A 22,899-nucleotide genomic window follows, 5' to 3' on the forward strand; every position below is an offset into this window, starting at 1 on the left:
ATCCCAGCACCAATGGAAACTGCTTCTCTTTCTCAACTCCATCATAGTTTTAAATACCTTTCTCAATTTTGACTGGATTCGTACTAGCGTAACTCTGCCCTGTTTGCAGGTTTCTCGTGACCACATTGGTGACAAACCAGTTATCAACATACTCCTTTCAGCCGGTGACGACACCATCAAAACTTATTAGTGGCTTTGCCCTTTCGTTGAAAAAGATGAGAGCTGCCTCTAAGCTCATCGGAGAACAGGTTTCAGAATGGTGTGTTGGGGCCGTGGTGAGCCTATTCAGACACTCACTCTTTCCCCTCTCATCTCTGCAGATTTTTGACTCTGACAAAAACCACATGGATCACGAGGTGTGTTTTCTAGACATTGCCTACGATGAAATCCCAGACCGTTACTACAAGAGTTCAGAGGTGAGTCCCTCCACCTGTTTGCTGGACAGAGACGGGTATGTCTTGTACCTAATAAAGTGGCCACTGAGTGTATGTTCATGATCTTCTGCTGCTGTGGTCTATCCACTTCCAGGTTTGACATGATGTACATTCTGAGAATCTCCTCTGCACGCTCCTGTTGTAATGTGTGGTTGTTTGAATCACTGTTACCTTGCTGTCAGTTTGAAACAGTGATCTCTCTGACCGGTCTCATTAGCAAGCCGTATTCACCCACAGAACTGCTGCTCACTGGACTGAATTTTGCTTTTCGCACCATTCGTAGTAAACTCTAGAGACTGTTGTGCATGAAAATCTCAGATACTTAACCCCCCCCCCCGCCCCACAATCTGGCAGCAACAATCACTCCATGTTCAAAAGCACTTAGATCACATTTCTTCCCCAAACAACAGAACCCCTTAAACACAAAATACTCTGCAGATGCTGGGGTCAAAGCAACAGTCACAACGCAATGGTGGAACTCAGCAGGTCGGGCAGCATCCGTGGAAACGATCAGTCAGCGTTTTGGGCCGGAACCTGACGAAGGGTTCCAGCCTGAAACGTTGACTGATTATTTCCACGGATGCTGCCTGACCTGCTGAGTTCCAACAGAACCCCTTGACCATGTCTGCATGCTTTTATGCATTGAGTTCTCTGAACACACAATATATCGAACCTCGAAGTTGACGGACTACAGCAGCAGAAGTCCACAAACATACAGAAATACAGTCTTTGCCCACTTTATTAGCTACACCAGGTACTTAATTAAGGAACCACTGAATGTATAATGCATTTTGAACCTGACGATGAATGCATGTGGCTCGTTCTTTAATTGGGCCTGGTTTAACCTGTTACTGAATATCTTGTGCACACAGGATCTCAGGTATTTTGCTTCAGTGAAGACAGGCCGAGGTCCTCTGAAGGAGGGTTGGAGGGACGAACCCTCACCCATCATGTGCTCGTATAAACTCGTTACTGTCAAATTTGAAGTCTGGGGCCTTCAGACAAGAGTGGAGCAGTTCGTGCAGAAGGTGAGTGCTATTGAGAGAGAGCGTACTATCGGCATGGGTATTAGTTTATTATTCTCCTATGAGCCAAGATATGGAGGTGACAAGAGGGTGAGGCATGGATTAATAAGAGCATTGGCACAAGAATGGGTAGGCAATGGAGGCATATGGATACTCTGTAGACAGAAGGGATTAGTTAGGCGGTTAGTTACTAGTTTAGTTAGTTTGACACTATATCATGGGCCAAAGGGTCTGTTCTTGTTCTGTACTTTTCTACATTCTGAATATTTAAAGTGGAGGTGGATAGATTGAGGGGATAGAGGGCTGTGGGGATGTGGTACAGGGGAGGAGTTGAAGCTCAGGGTAGTTCGGTCATTATCATATTGAATGGCAGAGCAGACCTGAGAGGCCACGTGGCTTAATCCTGCTTCTATTTTATCTTATTATAGCATTCTGGCAATGCGTAGGGCTTTTTTTTTCAAAGCAAAGCATGCAGGAAGGATGTGTGCGTGCAGTGAACTGAGCCGGAAACATTTCTGTTCAGTCGCTGTTGGTAGTTTGAATGTTTCAGAAGGTGTGAACCTTCAGTCATGTTCCCCTCACTTGAACTGGAAGCTGCAGAGTATACCTTCATCTACTGGTTATTATGAGATGCCAGTCTGTCTCTGTCTCCGTCTCTGTCTGTCTGTCTGTCTGTCTGTCTGTCTCTCTCTCTCTCTCTCGTCTCTCTCTCTCTCATGGAAGCTGCAAAGTATACCTTCATCTTCTGGTTATTGTGAGATGCCAGTCAGTCAGTCAGTCAGAGTCTCTCTCTCTCTTTCTCTCTCTCTATCTCTCCCTCTCCCCCTCCCTCCCTCTCCCTCTCCCCCTCCCTCCCTCTCCCTCTCCCCCTCCCTCCCTCTCCCTCTCCCCCTCCCTCCCTCTCCCTCTCTCTCCCTCTCCCTCTCTCCTTCTCTCTCTCTCTCCCCCTCTCCCTCTCCCTCTCTCCCTCCCTCTCCCTCTCCCTCTCTCCCTCCCTCTCCCTCTCTCCCTCTCTCCCTCTCTCTCTCTCTCTCCCTCCCCCTCCCTCCCCCTCCCTCCCCCTCCCTCCCCCTCCCTCCCCCTCCCTCCCCCTCCCTCCCCCTCCCTCCCTCTCCCTCTCTCCCTCTCTCCCTCTCTCCCTCATGGAAGTTGCAGAGTATACCTTCACCTTCTGGTTATTGTGAGATGCCGGTCTCTCTCTCCTAGTTTTTGCTTTCAAAAGCTTGAGTCACCTTTCTCATCCCTTTTCTGATGTCACTTCACTGACGTGACACAGGGTTGACCTAGACACAACAGTCCAAATGGCCTTCTGTGTTAAAAAAGCATTGTATTTCTTTATTTAAAAGAATGACCTCTGTTCCATCAGACTCCTGAACTGGCATGGATAATTTCATTCACCACAACTCTGAACTGATTCTACAACTTGCAACCTCATGTTCTCAGTTTTTTTGGTCTTCTTTTGCACATTGGTTGTCTTGTCAGTCCTTATGTATAGTTTTCATAAATTCTACTGTATTTCTTTTATTTCCCTGTAAATGCCTGCAACAGTATGAATCTCGAGGTAGTTGAGCCATAGAGAACTAAAGCACAGAAGCAGGCCTTTTGGCCCATCTAGTCCATGCCAAAACCAATTCAGCTGCCTACTCCCATTGATCTGACCTCTATACCCGTACCATCCATGTTCCTATCCAACTTCTCTTAAATGTTGAAGTCGATCTCGCATGCACCACTTATGCTGGTGGCTTATTCCACGCTCTCACGACTCTCACTCCAACGAGTGAAGAGGGTTCCCCTCATGTTCCCCCATAATCTTGTCACCTTTCACCTTTGGTTGTCGTCCCAACCAGCGTCAGTGGAAAAAGCCTGCCTGCACTTACCCTCTCTACTGTGTCTATAAAAAGCATTCACCCTGTTTGAAAATTTTCATGTTTTATTGTTTTACAACATTGAATCACAGTGGATTTAATTTGGCTTTTTTGACACTGATCAACAGAAAAAGACTGTTTCATGTCAAAGTGAAAACAGATCTCTACAAAGTGATCTAAATTAATTACAAATAAAAAAACACAAAATAACTGTTCACTACACCCCTAACCTTGGTGTCAATAGCAAATTTGCTGATCCAGTCAACCACACAATCATCCAGATCATTGATATAGATAACAAACAACAAAGAACCCAGCACTGATCCCTGCGGCACACCACAAGTCACAAGCCTCCAGTCAGAGAGGCAAGCACCTACTACCACTCTCTGGCTTCTCCCACAAAGCCAAAGTCTAATACCTCATTTTGAATGCCGAGTGACTGAACCTTCTTGACCAACCTCTCATGCAGAACCTTGTCAAATGCCTTGCAGAAGCCCATGTAGACAACATCCACTGCCTTGCCTTCATCCACTTTCCTGGTAACTTCCTTGAAAAGCTCAATAAGATTGTTTAGACATGACCTACCATGCATGAAACCATGCTAACTACCCTTAATCAATCCATGTCTATCCAAATACTTGTATACCTGGTCCCTTAGAAAATCTCCCGATAACTTTCCCACATCTGATATCAGACTCACCAGCCCGGTTTATGCTTAGAGCCTTTTTTTAAACAGTGGAACAACACTAGCTCTCCTCCAATCCTCTGGTGCTTCTCCTGTCCCTAAGCATGATTTAAATATCTCTGTAAGGGCCCAGCAGTTTCTGCCCTTGCCTCCTGTAAGGTCCGAGGGAACACCTTGTCAGGCCCTGGGGATTTATCCACCCTGATTTGCTTCAGGATAGCAGACACCTCCTCCTCTGTAATCTGTGTAGTGTCCATGAAGTGGATGCCACTTTTTCTCACTTCCATAGACTCTATCTCCTGAGGAAATACAGATACGAAAAAAAATACTTAACATCTCCCTCAACTGTTTTGGCTCCTCACATGGATTACCATCCTGATCTTCCAGAGGACCAATTTTGTCCCTTGCAATCCTTTTGTTCTTATATGGTAAAATTTACATTAGTAATAAATTTTACTTTGACTTTTGATCTTTTTACTTTGATCTCAATCTGATGGAGGGTGCTTTGTTTGGACAGGGGATCTTTGTGGAGACATTAAATACACAATGCACCTCCTGCTGGCTGGTCTAATACATGACATGGTTTGGGAATAAAATGCCACTACTGAATCAGTTTACCACCCAGTAGTAAGAAATGAGTTTTGAAAAGTCATGAGAATTTACTTTTTCCAGATTCAGAATGAGGGCCTGCAATGGAAGCTTTTTGTTGAACCATTGAAGGTCGCTTGGTTATACAGCTGAAATTAACTGCTCACCATTACTATACTGTCAATCCATGTGTACCAGCCTCACAGAGACACTCTGGTGCTGAATGGGCAGCCATTCTTTCCAGTAACTGAACCTTGTAATTGAATTAGAGCTTCTTTATTCTTGAAGCCAGGAAATGAAAATCATTTTTGCCTTCAGCTTAGAGTTTGTCTCCTCTTTGAGAGATTAATTACTTTAACAGCAAGATAAGTCATTAGTTAAACTCACCTTACAATGGTTCTATTTTAAAAACAACTCACAGTTTAAGTTATAGTCTTTTGTCACGAGCTAAAAATAACTTCATAATGCAGTAAAACAGCAGTGAGCTTGCTCCTAATTGATGTAATTGACATCGCCTGTTTCTGACACACATTTTGTCATGATTTGCCCTGCTTAAGTTGAGCTAGTGGCTCTCAGGTTAGTCACTGTCGTGGAGCTCACAGCATGACACAAGGGAAGGCAAAATTCTTTCTTCTGCAGAGCATAGTTATAGGACTCGAATTCGGCCATTTGGCCCATCAAGTCACTCCGCCACTTTATCACGGCTGATTCATTTTCCCTCTCAGCCCAAATCTCCTGCCTTCTCCACATACCTCTTCATGCCCAGACTAATCAATAATCTATCAACCTATGCCTTAAATATACCCAGTGACTTGGCCTCCACATCCGCCTGTGGCAACAAATTACAAGATTCACCACTCTCTGGCGAAAGAAACTCCTCCTCATCTCCGTTCTAAAAGGACGTCCCTCTATTCTGAGGTTGTAGCACTGCATAAAGTCATAGACTCACGCAGCACAGAAAAAGGACCTTCAGCCCATCTAGTCCATGCTGACTAAGGCCACTCCTTTTTGCCTGTGTTTGCATCTTATTAGACCTGCAACTCACAACACATTGCAAGGTTGCACTCACATGCCCTGCTTCCTGTGTATCCATCTAAAATAGATTTTGTATCTGTAGCAGGGGTTTGGTTGGGCCATGTGTTGCCTGTTGACAAATAACCACAGAAATGAAGATCTAAAATACCAGGCAAGAGGAAGTCATCCCATCCATCAAGCCTGCCCACACTCTGATACCAGGAGCATTATGACTAGACGTTTCCTGTACAACTCTTGTTATCACTTCTTTCTGTTGTCTCCAAACATAAAAAGGCTATGAGTGGTGGCAGTGCTATTTTTCCCCAATCAGAAACCATGGATGAACAGAGAGGTTTGCCTCCTGCTCAAAGCCAGAGATTCAGCCTTCAGGTCTGGAGATCAGGAGGTTTACAGCTCAGCCAGGGCCAACCTGAGGAGGGGAATCCCTCAGGCTAAACACATATACAAACAGAGGATCGAGAAGTATTTCAACTCCTCGAACCCCCGGCGCATGTGGCACGGCATACAGGTCATTATAGACTTCAAACCACCTAGTACTGTGCCCCCTTCCAGCTCTGCTTCCCTCCCTGATGAGCTCAATTACTTCTACGCTCGCTTTGACAAAGAGAACAAGGAGGTCACCCTCAAAGCGGATCTCCCACCTGGTGAACTGCCTCTCTCACTTTCCACCTCCAATGTTTGTGCCACCCTGAGCAGGGTGAATGTACGGAAGGCAGCTGGTCCAGATGGAATACCTGGCCGTGTGCTCAGAGTCTGTGCAGGGCAGTTGGCCGGGGTCCTCAAGGACATTTTTAATCTGTCCCTGGCCCAGGCAGTTGTCCCCACAAGCTTCAAGATCACCACCATCATGCCAGTGCCGAAGCATTCCACTGCCACAGGCCTGAATCACTTCTGCCCAGTTGCACTCACCCTCATCATTGCACAGTGCTTTGAAAGACTGGTTCTATCACATCTGAAATCCTGTCTGCCCACTAGCCTGGACCCCCATCAATTTGCCTATCGCACCAATAGGTCAACAGAGGACGCCATCTCCACGGCACTTCGCTCTGCCCTGACCCACCTGGACAGCCCCAACCCTTACGTCAGAATGTTGTTCGTTGACTTTAGTTCAGCATTCAATACTGTGATCCTCTTCAAGCTGATCGCCAAACTTCGTCAGCTTGGTATCAGCTCATCCCTCTTGGACTTTCTGACTAACAGATTCCAATCAGTTAAGTTAGACAACCTATCCTCCTCCACTTTCACCCTGAACACTGGTGTGCCTCAAGGCTGTGTGCTGACCCTCTCCTGTACTCCCTTTTCACCTATGACTGCATTCCTGTACATGGTTCTAACTCCATAATCAAGTTCGCAGACGACACCACGGTGGTTGGCCTGATCAGAGGGGCTGACGAGACAGCCTACAGGGACAAGGTCCAGCACCTGGCCGCGTGGTGTGCTGACACCAACCTGGCTCTTAACACCCAGAAGACCAAGGAGATCATTGTGGACTTCAGGCATGCTAGGAGCCACACTCACATCCCCATCTACTTCAACAGAGCTGTAGTGGAGCGTGTATCAAGCTTCAAATTCCTTGGTGTCCACATTTCCAAGGATCTCACCTGGTCCCTGAACTCCTCCATCCTGATCAAAAAGGCGCAAGAGCGCCTTTATTTCCTGCGGAGCATCAAGAAAGCTCACCTCTGTCCCAGGATACTGACGGACTTTTACCGCTGTACCATTGAGACCATACTCACCAACTGCATCTCAGTGTGGTATGGCAATTGTCCCGTATCGGACCGCAAAGCACTGCAGTGGGTGGTGAAAACTGCCCAGAGGATTATTGGCACCCATTTGCCCACCATTGAGGACATCTATAACGCTGCCTGGGCAGGGTGAAAAGCATTATCAATGATGCATCTCAGCCTAACCATGGAGTTTTTACTCTCCTCCCATCCGGTAGGCGCTACAGGAGCCTCCGCTTCCCCACCAGTGTGCACAGGAAAAGCTTCTTCCCTGAGGCTGTGACCCTGCTGAACCTCTCATCACAGCGCTAAGCAGTATTGCACCCATATTGTACTGTCTCAGTACTTTTATATTTGTGTGCTGTAGCACTTACTTTTTATTAGCAGTTATTTTGTAAATAACATTATTCTTTGCATTTCTGGTTAGATGCTAACTGCATTTCATTGGCCTTGTATCTGTACTTGGCACAATGACAACGAAGTTGAATCTAACCTAATCTAATTCTGAGCCAACATCCCTCTAAATCAGGGGTTCTCAACCTTTTTTTATACCATGGACCCCTGCCATTAACCAAAGGGTCCGTGGACCCCAGGATGGGAATCTCTGCTCTAAATTAAGCCCAATAATCAGATGCTGGAAGTCATCGCTTTTGTTGCAGATAAAATTAGTGTAACTCTACTCTGCTCGGTGCACCTTTCTGGAGAAATTATCCTGCCATTACTGGGAGAAGTTGGTGCAATTTCAGCCAGTTTCTAGTTTCGTCATAAGAACAAGAATTTTCCCCTCATGTTCTTTAGTTAATCCTAGAGCAGTGGGATGTGTGCTCGGACACAAAAAAGATATGGAAAAAGAATCACCTCATATAAGAGAGATTAATTTTTAAAGTTTATTTCAGTCATATGAGTCCCTCTCAAAGCAAAACAACAAGTCTGAAAGGATCACTGTAGCCCAAATCAAAAAAAGGGTCCTGGATGCTGTGAACCTGAAGTAAATACAGGTCATATGATGTTCATGCAAGTAAGAGGGTTAATATTTGCAGCACACCATACTTATATGTGTATCTAGTCATATCTCCCTGAATCACAGTTGAAGGCAACTCTGGTTTGCATTTTTATTTTGTGCATCGCCACTGTTTAAAACTCTCTTTACTCAATGTATATTTACCTTACTAACTTCCATATTCTCAGTGTTGTAATTTATTGTTACTTTTTGAAATGCACAGTTTGCCTTCTTTTGCATTTTGATTGTTGGTCAGTCTTTGTGTGCAGTTTGACATTGACTCTTGCATTTCTTCATTTGACTATGAATGCCTGCAAGAAATTGAAACTCAGGGGAGTATATATTGACATATATGTACTTTGATAATAAATTTATATTGAACTTTGAACTTTTTTAATTAGGTAGACGTGTTTATTTTCGGTTTAAATTTCAATCCGTTTCGTTGGAACCATAGGCGAGTGGAACAGACTCAGATTTTCAGCTGTCATCTGGGATTTATCTGTCAGGATCTCAGTGCATTAGGCTCTAATTTTGTGAAATACTTGTTGGATAATAATGAATCAAGTGTAATTCACTAAATCCTAGTTGTGTATTTGATAAACTCTAAAGTTCTGAGAAAGCTGGGAGCAACAGAGCATGAAGTCAGAATTTTGTGGAAGCTCTCTTGACAGATACAAATTATATTCCTCCCACAGATAATGGTGCTCTTATTCACGAGAAGCAGCAGAACACGTGCCTAGCTTGCACTGTGTAGAATTATAAACTAATGTGCCTGCAATATTTCCTCGCCCTTTGTTGTTTTGGATCATTGTCTGGAAATAGACCCTTTTTTTCACAAGGACGTTGTGTAACTGGTTAAATCTGGCATGTTTTCTTACAATTCCAGTTCCTCTGAAGGCCCTTTCACTGGACATGCTATCGAACCTGTTGAGTGTATGAACATTTTTGTTTTTTTATTTCAGATTCTCACTCTCTGCAATTTTTTTATATTATTATTTTCATCCCGAAGCTACAATTCTGTAGATTCACCTTCACTGGGCTTCTTGTTGAAAGCTGCGAAGAGAATTTATAGACTGAATAAAGTCTCTGCTCACAAATGCTCAGTATCATTGGTGACAGGTTTCAAAGTTCAAGCAAAGAAGTGCTAAATGCTAAAGTGATTTTTTTCAATCATTTCTGTTCTTCCTTTGCAGGTCATCAGGGACATTCTATTAATAGGGCATCGACAAGCATTTGCCTGGGTGGACGAGTGGTGTGGTGAGTTACATTAAACCGTTTTTGCAGATGAAGCAGTAAGATGTGATCTATGTCTCCTCTTAACCAGAATGCCCTCATCTTATACTACCTATGGGAAAAGGAAAGGATGAACATATGGTTTCCTTGCCAGACACATTAAAAGCTTTTATGTTATTGATGAGAAGCGTTTAAAGTGTCCACTTTCCAGTGACTTCCAACAAGAACACTGATACCGATGCCTGAACATGTTTATTGGACAGTAATTGTGAGGCCCTTTACCTATCTCTCTCATATTTTATTTGCGCTGAATTCAGTAAAGCTCAATCCCCCTGTGTTGTAAAATGGCCAATTGACCCTTTATTACAGATTCTATGCTGTCAGACAAAGGTGCGATATCAGAATCAGAATCAGGTTTATTATCACTGGCCTGTATCGTGAAATTTGTTAACTTAGCTGCAGCAGTTCAATTCAATACATACTATAGAAGAAGGAAAAATAAAATAATAATAATAATAATAGTAATAAATAAATAATCAATTACCGTATACGTATATTGAATAGGTTGAAAATCGTCAAAAAACAGAAAAGTGAGGTAGTGTTCAAGGGTTCAATGTCCATTTAGGAATTGGATGGCAGAGGGGAATAAGCTGTTCCTGAATCACTGAGTGTGTGCCTTCAGGCTTCTGTACCTCCTACCTGATGGTAACAGTGAGAAAAGGGCATGCCCTGGGTGCTGGAGGTCCTTAATAATGGATGCTGCCTTTCTGAGACACCTGCTCCTTCAAAATGTCCTGTAGGCTAGAACCCAAGATGGAGCTGACTAGATTTACAACCTTCTGCAGCTTCTTTCGGTCCTGTGCAGTAGCCCCCCGCCATACCAGACAGTGATGCAGCTTGTCAAAATGCTCTCCACGGTTCATCTATAGAAATTTTTGAGTGTATTTGTTGACATATCAAATCTCTTCAAATTCCTAATGAAGTATCGCAAACAGGAGGAATTTTGCAGATGCTGGAAATTCAAGCAACACACATCAAAGTTGCTGGTGAATGCAGCAGGCCAGGCAGCATCTCTAGGAAGAGGTACAATCGACGACTCGGCCCGAAACGTCGACTGTACCTCTTCCTAGAGATGCTGCCTGTCCTAATGAAGTATAGTCACTCCCTTGCCTTCTTTATAACTGCATCGATATATTGGGACCAGGTTAGATCCTCAGAGATCTTGACACCCAGGAACTTGAAACTGCTCTATTCTGATATGCCCTATTCTGATTGAGCTCTTAAGGCAGCTAGGGGATTATAATTAAACTAAATAAATAAATCAATCTTTACTAGTAGTGATGATGAAACTACAAAACCATTATAACAATAATAATAGCTTTAATTATAGAGCATCTTTTGTGCATTAAGACACAGGAAGTGCTTTACGTAGATTGTAAAGATAAATTGATATAGTCATAAAAATATGAGACAAATTTAAAACCCATAAATAAAAACAAGCATTATATAGAATAAAATGTAATTGAATATATCAAATTATATAAAAGTAATCAACATCAATAGGCATTAAGTAATCCTACAAGTAAGCCAAATTTAAAAAGTAAGTTTTTAGAAGTGTTTTGAAACATTCCATGGTACTAGCCTGGTGTATCTCAATCAGCAGAGTATTCTAGATTTTTGGTGTGTAAGACGTATCATCAGTTCTTATATGCTTGGCTTTAGGAACACTAAGCAAGCCAGTATTTATAGATCTAAGCTTACAATTAGGGATGTAAGGGGATAGACCCTCTAAAATATATGGAGGAGCTTCAAAGCCTTGCATACAATTAGGTGTATTTTAAAATTGATCCTCAAGGACACAGGCAGGACATAGTAATGTTGCCAAAACCGGTGAAAAGGGCTCGGATTTTCTAGTTCACTAACATCCTTAAGGGAAGGAAATCAGTTGTGTTTACCCATCCAAGCCTATATGTGACTCCAGGCACATATATGATATGGACCAGTGCGGTGTACTGATGGGAAAGTGGTCCGGGCGGTCAGTACAAATGTGTAAAAGAGAGCGTGCTTGCTGGTGTGAATGCACAGGTAAGGCATCCACGGAAACACCAATGCCCAAGAACATAGAAGGCAACAAAGATAGTGGATACAGCTCAATCTATCACAGGAAATTACCTCCCCACCATTAGACACATCTACGAGGAGCGCTGGCACATGAATGCAGCACTCATTATCAAGGACCCCCACCATCCAGGCCATGCTGTCTTCTCACTGTTGCCTTCAGGAAGGAGGTACAGGAGCCTTAGGTACCGCACCACCAGCTTCAGGAAAAGTTGTAAACACAAGCAATTCTGTAGGTGTGGAAATCCAGAGCAACACACTCAAGATGCTGGGAGGAGCTCAGCAAGTCAGGCAGCATCTATGGAAATGAATAAACAGTCGATATTTCGGGCTGCGACCCTTCATCAGGACTGGAAAGAAAGAAGGAGGATGCCAGAATAAAAAGGCGTGGGGAGGAGCAACACCTCCTACTCTCTCTGGGTAGCCACCAACAACCTGATGGCATAAACTTTTTCTCCTTCCAGTAATTTTTGTCTTTATTTTATGTCGTTGCATTGTACGACTGCTGCAAAATAATAAATTCCATGTCAATGATAATATTTCTGATTCTGAACATACCAGCATCTCAGTTCTCACTCCCTTTAAACTCACAGGTTCAGTTAGAATATTCCCTTTAAAGTTACCAGGTTCACTGTAAAATGGATGCCCCACAATGTAAGTTCTAAGATAAAAGTGAACTCGAAGTGTATTGCAGTTTACTGGCATCTGGTAAGCCGCCCAGCATTACCAAAGTCCTGTGGATTAATGCAATTCCATTGCATTCGCTCCTGTAGTTCTCAGTAGGAGGCACTGTCAGCTCTGATTAAGGAGGGTGACTGTTCATAATCCAGCTCCAGAGACTGGAACACATTATCCTGGTGAGAAACCCAGAGGTAGAACTGAGCAAATGCTGTTCTGTTAGAGCTGCTGAGAAGTCAAGATGTGCCCATGGACGGAATTAAAAGATAGCATCATTCTATAGAAGGGAAGGTTTTTTCCTGGTATCCACAACTTCTTGTACAATCTGCATTATTAAATGGGCCTGTGACATTTGCTGTTTCTGGGAAGCTCGCTGTGCATAAATTGATTACTTCATTTCAATTTTTGTACCCTTCTTAAGTGTTACATTGGCGCTAACATGATTTGGGATGTTCTGAAAGAGAAGCAGAAGTCTTAGCTCTGTACAGGAGTTTGTACGTTCTCCCCATGACCGCGTGGGTTTCCTCCCACAGTCCAAAGGTGTACCGGTTGGTAGGTTAATTGGTCTTTGTAAATTGCCCCGTGATTAGGATAGGGTTAAATCAGGGGACTGACTGGTGGCATGGCTCGAAGGGCCAGAAGGGACTACTCCGCGCTGTATCTCAATCAATCAATCAAAAAATAGATAGATAAATACATACATATACAGCAATGAACCCAGTATGAGAAGGTGAGAGAAGGGAAGGAGTACATGCTAGCAGGTGATGGGCCAAACCAGGTGAGGGGGTTGCTCTGCTGTCCTATCCAATCAGATTCCTTCTTCTTCAGCGCTTTACCTCTTCCACGTATCACCTCCCAGCTTCTCACTTCACCCATGCACCTTCCCCCCTCACCTGACAGCTTCTACTCCTCCCCCTCTCTCTCCCCCACCTTCTCATTCTTCATTCCTTCCTTCCCTTCCTTCCCAGTCCCGACGAAGGGTGTCGGCCCAAAACATCGACTGTTTATTCCTCTCCGTAGATGCTGCCTGACCTGCAGAGTTTCTCCTGCATTGCATACGTGTTGCTTTACAACAGGAGAATAATTTGATTTGAGCATGAAAACCATTGGACTGAATGGATTCTATTTGCCAGTAAGCACCCTTTAAAGGATAACAAGGGTCAGTTCATTCATGCACTCTCCCAGTAGAAAACCGTAATTAAGCAGGGCTGTCTCTAGCCAACACACCTCTTGAAAGGAACTGGCTGCTGGTAGGTCACAACTAGAGAAGTTATTGTATTCGGGCTTTCCTTAGGAGCACAATGTGCTCTTTTTAATTTTGACATTAGTCTTTCACAGTTATGAAAACCCTGACAACCTCTTCCAAACAGCAACCAAATTTCACAATTTGTGTGTCCTTCACATTCTATTTTGAAAAGCCATTCATTTACCTCTGCACATAATAAAAGAAAGATGCTTAACATCAAAGCTACTGCATGTAAAACACTGACATTTCAATCTTTGAAATTATTTTACTTTTCTTAGAAAATTAGTCAAATGACCTAGATCGTCACTGCCAGACCTGTGACTGCATTTTGATATGATTCTCCTAAGATGTGAAAAATATAGTTCTAATAATTTCAGAAGGCCAATATGCCTTAATAGATTTCACAGTAACAGCAATATGTGAATCACAAAGTTCTCCCTTATTTTGTTCTCAAAATTTTATTTTTTCATCTATTACTGTGATTTTATCATGGGAAATTTGGGCTTAAATTGTTCTGCTCAATTGATCAAGTAAAATTTGACCAAAGGAGGAAAAAGCACCTGGGAAGTGGTACAAAAATACGTTAAAGATCATATAAACACAAGATATTTAATAAATACAAGAGTATCTGCAGATGCTGGGTAACACGTACAAAATGCTGGAGGAATTCAGCAAGTGAGGCAGCAGCTATGGAGGGGGATAAAGAGCTGAGCTTTCAGACGCAGACCCTTCATCGGGGCATCATGTAATAGTCAGACATTTAATAAAAGAAGCGTGAAAGTGATGCATTTACAAACACCAAACTGAAGTTTAGAAGTGATCAGATAAGTTTTGTTCAATTATAGATATTATAGATAAAGAACCTACTTCAGATTACATCATTTTAAAAATAAAGCAAATAGTTTTTAAAAATTCTGCTTGCTCCCCAGTTTCCTTACGGATTGCAATAGCTCCTGGATTGTTAGTGTTTAGACTGGTTCAAAATACATAACTGCTGATTCAGAAAGAATGTTTTCTCAAAAGTCACAGAGATCATTAAATCATGATATCCCTGACGCCCATGAGCTCCCAGGGTAAGCTGTTGGCCAACTCATGAATCCACAGCTTTAGTTCTCACACTGCTTAACCACTTTCGGTAATCACCAAGGGTTCTTCACCATCATTTAGTGGCTCAAGTGTAGAAGAATAGAAATACTTGGGGTAGAAATATTTCCTTGGTTGTTGTAAGTGTATTGGAGGTTGCTCGTTGCACCCAGCCTTTGAAATGGGGAGACTTTGACTGGAGTTTTGTAAATGGAGTAACAGCACCTAGCCACTTTTATGTTGCATCTACAAGCCGAGTCAAAATGGAGCTATGTGTTTATAAATTAGCCCTCATTAACTTGTAAAGGCAGCAGCTCTGGATTACATCAGTTCACAAAAAACCCAGGATTGCAGTGAGTAACATGGCTTTGAATGGTAGCTATTGGTTTCAGATTTAGTAGTATGATGTGGGCGTACATCTACTATTGTTACATGAACGAGGTCACCAGAGAGAAGTAGTGCTAGATATGAAGCAGTCTCTTTATTCAACAAAATATCACAAGTTTATCTGGAAGAGAGAGAGAGACCCTTTTCGAGCAAGGCATCACTACATGACATTTTATATGCTAAAGATCAAATTAAAATTCAGGACAATCCCATATTGAACTACACCTCCCTCTTTGCACCCACGCTACAGACTCCCAAATAACGAATTTAAATCAGTGTTGTCTGGTCTTCCAATTAACTGTGGTGTCTTCCAATTAACTTGATTCATGGTTTTAGGAACCCATTGTTCAGAATTACGTTTTAGATTTAATCCCCAGTTCAAATTTACATGTGGAGACAGGTAGCTGAAGTTATTTGCAATACGTGCTAGCCCCGCCCCCCCAAAAACGCTCTAACATCTACAAAGCTCTCATTTTTGACTCTGCTTTATGAGCAGGGAGGGCAGTTTATAAATCCTGTGGTGGTGGTGGGGGGCAGGATAGTATACACAGAGTGGCCAGTACCAAGGCACTGTTTCTGTGTGGCAAAATTAGTTTATAATTGGAAAATTGGTTTAGTATTGTCACATGTGCTGAAAGACGGTGAAAAGCTTTGTCCTTCATGTAGATCTTTTCATCATGACAGTGCACTGAATAATACGAGGAAAAACAATAACAGAGTGCAGAATGAAGCATTACAGAGAAAGTGCAGTGCAGGCAGATAGTAAGGTGCAAAGTCATAATGAAGTGGATTGTGAGGTCAAGACATGATCTTGTTGTACTAGGGTCCCCTAGTTAAGTCAGTAGTCTTATAACAGTGCGATAGAAGCTCTCCTTGAATACTTGAGTTCAAAATTCAAAGTAAATTGATTATCAAAGTACATATACGTCACCATATACAACCCTGCGATTTATTTTCTTGAGGCATACTCAATAAATCCATGCAATAATAACCATAACAGAATCATTGAAAGCCTGCACCAAATTGGCATTCAACCAGTGTGCAAAAGACAACAAACTATGCAAATACAGGAATAAATAAACAAGCAATAAGTATGAAGAACGTGAGATGGAGAGTCCTTGAAAGTGAGTCCATAGGTTGTGGGAGCAACTGGGTGTTGAGGCGAGAGAAGTTACTCTCTTTGGTTCAAGAGCCTGATGATTGAGGGGTAGTAACTGTTCCTGAACCTGCTGGTGTGGGTCCTGAGGCTCCTGTACCTCTTTCCTGATGGTAGCAGTGAGCATAATCTGGCGGTGAGGGTCCCTGATGATGGATGCTGCTTTTCTGCGACAGTGGTTCATGTAGATGTGCTCAAAGATGGGGAGGGTTTTACCTGTGATGGACTGGGCCATATCCACTCTTTTTGGTAGGATTTTTCATTCAAGAACATTGGTGTTTCCATACCATGCTGTGATGTAGCCAGTCAATATACTCTCCACTACACATGGTACGTGCTTGCAGGTTTTTGAATCTTCTGCCTGATCCAAGGAGTGAGAAGAAAGAACATCTGAGGTGGTGGTGGGGGTCTCTGATTCCACTGGCTGCTTCACTGAGGCAGTAGGAGTTACTGGTTTCAGATTTCGTGATATGACATGGGCATACGTTCATCTGCAAACCTTCAGCTCCTGACTTTGACTTCTGAGAAGGGGAGGGCAGTTTATAAATCCCAGACATCCCACCTCTCCCGGAAGTTCTGGGAGTCTCCCGCATATTAATAGTGACTCCCTGATGCTCGCAAATTATATACAATGTCCCGGAAATTGATTTTTTTGACAGCGAGCGTGAGAGTGAGCGCAAGAGCAAGAAAGCGAGCATGAGTGAGAGCGAGTGTGCGCGATAGGGAGAGAGCGAGAGCAAGAGCAAGAGCGAGAAAGTTCCAAAAAAAGAAAATATAAAATGTACGTCACCCCAGACTACACTAAAGTGTACCCCTGCCTAATAGGGGTCAAAAATAATGACAGTGTTGCTCGCTGCACTGTTTGCAACAGTGACTTTTCTATTGCCCATGGTGGGTTAAAATGTAAAAGACATGTTGAGGTGAGTTTAACGGGTGTCATTCGTTCATTAGCTTAGCTAATGTTATTTAAACTAGCTGGCTAGCTGCTAAGGAGCTACTCTATTGCAGACATCCCACCTCTCCCGGAAGTCTCCCGCAAATTGATGGTGCTACCTCCCTGAAATGAGTTTTTGCAGGGCGGGATATCTGAAATCCTGGGGTGGGGGCTGTGGAGTTGGACTGATAACTCCACTTTCATAGTCAGCGGTAATAGAAGGCAGGGGCGATACACTGAGCAGCCAGAAGCAAGGCTGTGCCCCTGTGGGGCCAGGAAGGTTATTCTACTTTTGGTTTATGGCCTCTTCATGTGCCAAGATGAGGCCACCCTCAGGGTGGAGGAGCAACACCTTATAGTCCGCCTGGGTAACTTCCAACCTGATGGCATGAATTTCAATTTTGCCTTCCGTTAAACAAAAATGCCTCCCTCCCCCCCCCCCCACCTCTTCCTCTATTCCCCATTCTCACCTTTTACCTCTTTGCCCTTGCCTATTACTTCCCCCTGGGTCCCCTCTTCCTTCCCTTTCTCCTATGGTCCACTCTCCTCTCCTATCAGATTCCTTCTTCAGTCCTTGACTTTTCCTACCCACCTGGCTTTACCTATCACCTTCTAGATATTTCCTCCCCCACCCACCCCCCCACTTTTTTTATTCTGGTATCTTCCCCCTTCCTTTTCAGTCCTGAAGAAGTCCCTCAGCCCGGAACATCAACTGTTTATTCGTCTCCATAGATGCTGCCTGACCTGCTGAGTTCCTCCAGCAGTTTGTGTGTGTGTTGCCTTAGGTTATAATACTTCTCCAGGTCTTTTGTCTAAAGGGCACACAGGGAACTCACTCGTTCGCTAACTGGCAGTTAGCAGAGTGGGGGAAATTCAGTAGGTTTAGCAGCCACGTTTACACTGCCTGTTCTGTAGCAGTGCCAGCCAAAAAGACTATCATGGTAGACAGATGATTTAACAGTCCCACAGGTCCCATTCTCCACCATAATGGAAACAAATGCCAGCTGAATTTTCTCCCCTGAAATGGAAACTGGGAATTCAGTGGAGTGCTGAACCCTTATAATTCATCCTCATTCGAGCTCTCTGCAGACATCTACTGCTTTAAAATGTCATTCGTAAAACTGCAGCATGATACTGAAGCACAACGAGCATTCCTGCAGGTTAGCCACCCAGTAAGGTCGTAAATGATAGTCACCGCTCCACAGATCTCCTCACGAGTCCAGCCTGGAGCCATTTCAGTCAGGAGCTGACACGATGAATCAAACTTAATAACCAGCAGTCAGGACAAGGTTTAGAGCAGCTTATGGACACTTTCTGTCTGAGAGTCAAGTGTCTCCATGGATACTGTTGCTGAAACTAGCTGTTTAATCCAGAACTGACAAGTTGATAGATTTATTTTATTAACGGAATACCTATAATCTCTGGTGCTCACAATTCTGGATCAGAAGTTCAGATCTCAAGAATTATTGTTCAGTTAATGTCATCAGCATGCAATGGTTCCCTGAGTAGATTCATCTTAAAGTTCAAAATTTAAAGTTCAATGTATACTTATTGTCAAAATACGTATATATCACCAAATACTCCCCTGAGATTCATTGTCTTGCAGGTATACACACTAGAACAAAGAAATACAATGGAATCAATGAAAAACACCGCAGTATATTTGCGATCTCTGTCACACAGCTGAGAGCAAGCACAGGCTAGTGGGGCAGGTTTCTGGGAGTTCTGGAGAAAGTGAAAGGATATTGGAACAAAGAGATGCCTCTCACACTTGCAACACTTTTGTCTCTCGGTGCATTTGTTGGGATGTTTAGAAGGACACATAATGATTCCTTCAGGGACGTTATCCAAACTCCACAACAAACCAAGTCAGGGGTTCTCTTCAAGGAGGTGGGTCCCCATTTTCCTCACACTTGAAGTCCATTTTGAGACTTTCTAGATTTCCTTCTGTCCCTTTAAATGCCAGTACCACATCGGCAGAGAATAAACTCTACAATGCCAATCATTAGGTGTTTTTTTTAGTCCCATTCCCTCATTTACCGTATCTTTTTATATACAAAGTTTTATTCAACTGATTACATTATCATAGCAGTACACCATCATACAATGTTTAGGACTTCATAGAACACCGATTTACGGTTTCAAATTAAAATCAGAATCAGGTTTATGATCACTGACTCACGTTGTTAAATGTGTTGTTATGTGGCAGCAGTGTAATGCGATACATTAGAAATTACAATAAGAAATATAAAAAATAATTAAGTAATGGAAAAGGAGATTGGAAAGTGTGGGGTAGTGTTTATGGGGTAATGAACCATTCAGAAATCTGGTGGCAGAGGGGGAGAGGCTCTTAAAACGTTGAGTGTGTGTCCTCAGGCTCCTGTGCACCCTCCCTGATGGTAGTAATAAGAAGAGAGCATGTCCTGGATGGTGATCATCACTGCCGGATGCCGCGTCCTTGAGGTATCGCCTATGGAAGACGTTCTCGTACATGTGGTTAAGGCTTGAACCTCTGAGGGGCCAAACCACAGGGGCTGTAGGTGACTCGAACTCACAGCCTTAGGGTTCCCCCACGGTGTATTGCCATATAAGTACCGATTGCACCACTACTGTGACTTTCTCTTCACCCAACATAACTCCCTAAAAGTCTGCTTCCCCAAGAAGGTCGAAAGGCAGCAAACCTCTTCCAGTGGTAATATGTGGAGCAAATGGAGGGGCTCCCCTCTCCCTTGCTGACCAAAGGATCCAGTGCTGTTAGAGTTCACAGTGTAGCACAGTGGGGTGTGTTAGTGCCACATAGCATGCATCAGCATAGCAACAAACCTGTTCCAATAAAGACAGGGAAAAAATGGCAGCTTCCACGAACATTGATCCAATGCAGTTTTTTTGCAATTTAGTTATATGCTCAGTGGTCACTGTATTAGGTACGCCTGTACACTTGCTCGTTAATGCCAGACAGGATGTTTTGAGTATCTCGGAAACTCCTGGGATTTTCACGCACAGCACTCTCCCGAGTTCACAGAGGATGGTGCGAGAGACAAAAAAACATCTGGTGAACGGCAGCTTTGTGGGTGAAAACGCCTTGTGAATGAGAGAGGTCAGAGGAGAATGGCCAGAGTATTTCAAGCTGATAGTAACTCAAATAACCACCTGTTACAGCAGTGGTGTGGAGAAGGGCATCTCTGAACGCACAACACGTCAAACCCTGAAGTGGATGGGCTACAGCAGCAGAAGACCACGGATGTAAGTCAGGGGTCCCTTTATTAGGTACCTCCTGAGCCTAACGTATGCTCCCTTTGCCACTCCATCCCAGCCAATGCTGGGTCATCAGAGGAAACCATGCATTAACTCATCCACAATGAAAGTTGCTCAGAATGCGTCTGCTCGTCATCGGAGAACTTAAAGCTACAGAAGAGGCAATTTGGCTCATTGTCATCCGTACCTGCCCGTCAAGTGCCTTTTACCTCATCCCATTTTTCAGCTTGGTGCCTTATCCTGTAAGTCTCAACATTTCAAGTGCTTATCCAGATTCTTCATGATGGCACTGAGGATTGTGGTGTGATCTAATCTTTGATACGCTGGAGGGTATCAGCCAGGAGATACCTGACTTGTCCTACCACAGTCGTTCAAGTTCAGTTTAATTGTCATTCAGCCATACATGACTATTCATGAATACAGCCAAATGAAACATTGTTCCGCTGGGACCAAGGTGCCAAACACATTACTGACAGTTCATATACAGCATATATAGGACAGCAAGCACATACAAGATATCAATAAAATACAGTCACACAAAAAATATATAGTTCAAATCCCTGAGTCCATCAATGTTGCAGCAGTCTGCAGTCGAACACAATGCAGTTTGCTTTTTGCCGAGTGAACAGTGGGGGGCAGCACTGACTCCAGCTTAGACGTCATGCCAATTAGCCTCCGGTGGAGCACACCGACTCCGATAACTCTCTCCTGGGCAGCTGTAAATATGCAACGCTGTGGCCTGAGGCCTAGTCCCCGCGGTGACCCAGGCCACACATCTCCCCTGCCATCCGCCAATAAATCAGTGAATCGGACTTGCAGCAATCCACATTAACAATGTCCAACAGGGTCTTGCGATCACAAGAAATGCGACTGAGACAGTTACTCGATGTTAGCACATTGCCTTCCAAGTATTTGGCAAACTCTGTTCGGAGCCACCCCACATACCTGGGGTCAGATTCTGGCAAGGATAGGGGGAGCTGAACTGGACCAGAGGAGGAAGAGTGAATTCAGGTGTTGGGTAGGGAGCTGCCACATACTCTGAAGGCTGATTTATACTTGTGCGTCAAATTCACGCCATTGGTACCATGTACCCTATGCCGTAGGGTACCGTGCACCTCCCCAAAAACGTAACTCACGTGTGGCAGTGACGCAGACAGCAACAACTCCGCTCGGTAGCATCGCATTTCCTCCTACGCATTTCCGGTTGCTTTTCTCCGCCATGTCTGCACACTGATACGAAATAAATGGTTGGAGACGATGAACCAAATCATCAAATCTACCTGCCGACACCCGAAAATATTTGAAATGCATTTCCTCGTCCATGTCTCTCACGAAGAAACTCAACACAGTGGCATAGCAACCCCACCGCCAACTAGCGTTTTGGCGGTGAATTGCAGAGCGACACAGACACAACTATGCATGCTCGCTACGGCGTAGGGCTACGCAAAAGTATAAATCAGGCCTACGGCGCAGCCCGTACACACAAGTATAAATCAGACTTGTCTCTGATCCTCCCACATAATAGTAAATCTTGGATAGGGTCCACGAGTAGTCTTTAAATGTTTCACCACAGTATAGGAGATAATGGCCTGCAAATTCCTTTCCTCCTATTGAAATGCACTGAAACACATTGCATTGCACATTAGAATCCAGATCAGGTTTAATGTCACTGACATCTCATGAAATTTGTTGTTTTGCAGCAGCTATAGAGTGCAATTGATAAAAATACTATAAGTTATGATATGAAATATATTTAAAAATTAAATTAAATTAAGTCAAAACAAGAGCAAAAATAGTGAGCGAAAGGAAATCTGTAGATGTTGTGAATCTAAGCAACACACACAAAATGCTGGAGGAACTCAGCAGGCCAGGCAGCATCTGTGGAAAAAAAAGTACAGTCGACATTTCGGGCTGAGACCCTTCAGCAGTCCTTGGCCTGAAACGTCGACTGTACTTTTTTTCCATAGATGCTGCCTGGCCTGCTGAGTTCCTCCAGCATTTTGTGTGTGTTGCAAAAATAGTGAGGTGGTGTTCATGTGTTCGTTCATTGTCCATTCAGAAATCTGGTGGTGAAGGGGAAGAAGCTGTTCCTAAAACAATAAAAACATTAATTTTGTTTTCATGCTTTAATCCATAAACATGGAAAACTACGTGGGATAACGTATACTTTATAATGATAAAAAATTGCCATCAGAGAGGCAGCATCAGAAGAGCCACCAGCTGACAAAGGATGTGTAAAAATGACAAGAATATGATTTTCACAGTTTGTTGTAGGAATATTAAAAACAAACATGCATCCAAAAGACCGAGAGCAGAAGAATCAGCTATTGTGAGAGTACAGTTTTCTCCATAAAATAAGGATTCCCCTATTTTGCTTCCCCTATTTCTTCCTGTTTTAAAAATGACACAAGCCCCCAAACCTGCGTTTTTTTTATCAGGAGCGCTACGTAAGC

The 22,899-nt window shown here is 43.5% G+C and overlaps 1 protein-coding gene across 3 annotated transcripts in view; it reads left to right on the plus strand.

Moving 5' to 3' along the window:
• Positions 1–22,899, plus strand: part of LOC140203135 (cytoplasmic phosphatidylinositol transfer protein 1-like) — a 252,355-nt gene that overhangs the window by 192,901 nt on the left and 36,555 nt on the right. For all 3 annotated transcript variants that reach the window (XM_072268988.1, XM_072268986.1, XM_072268985.1), the window contains 3 exons: positions 321–416; positions 1,307–1,462; positions 9,550–9,613. In XM_072268988.1, the coding sequence (XP_072125089.1) occupies positions 321–416; positions 1,307–1,462; positions 9,550–9,613 (316 nt within the window). The remainder of the gene's footprint in view (positions 1–320; positions 417–1,306; positions 1,463–9,549; positions 9,614–22,899) is intronic.

The sequence above is a fragment of the Mobula birostris genome, chromosome 9, assembly GCF_030028105.1.
Source record: "Mobula birostris isolate sMobBir1 chromosome 9, sMobBir1.hap1, whole genome shotgun sequence".
NCBI lineage: Eukaryota > Metazoa > Chordata > Chondrichthyes > Myliobatiformes > Myliobatidae > Mobula > Mobula birostris.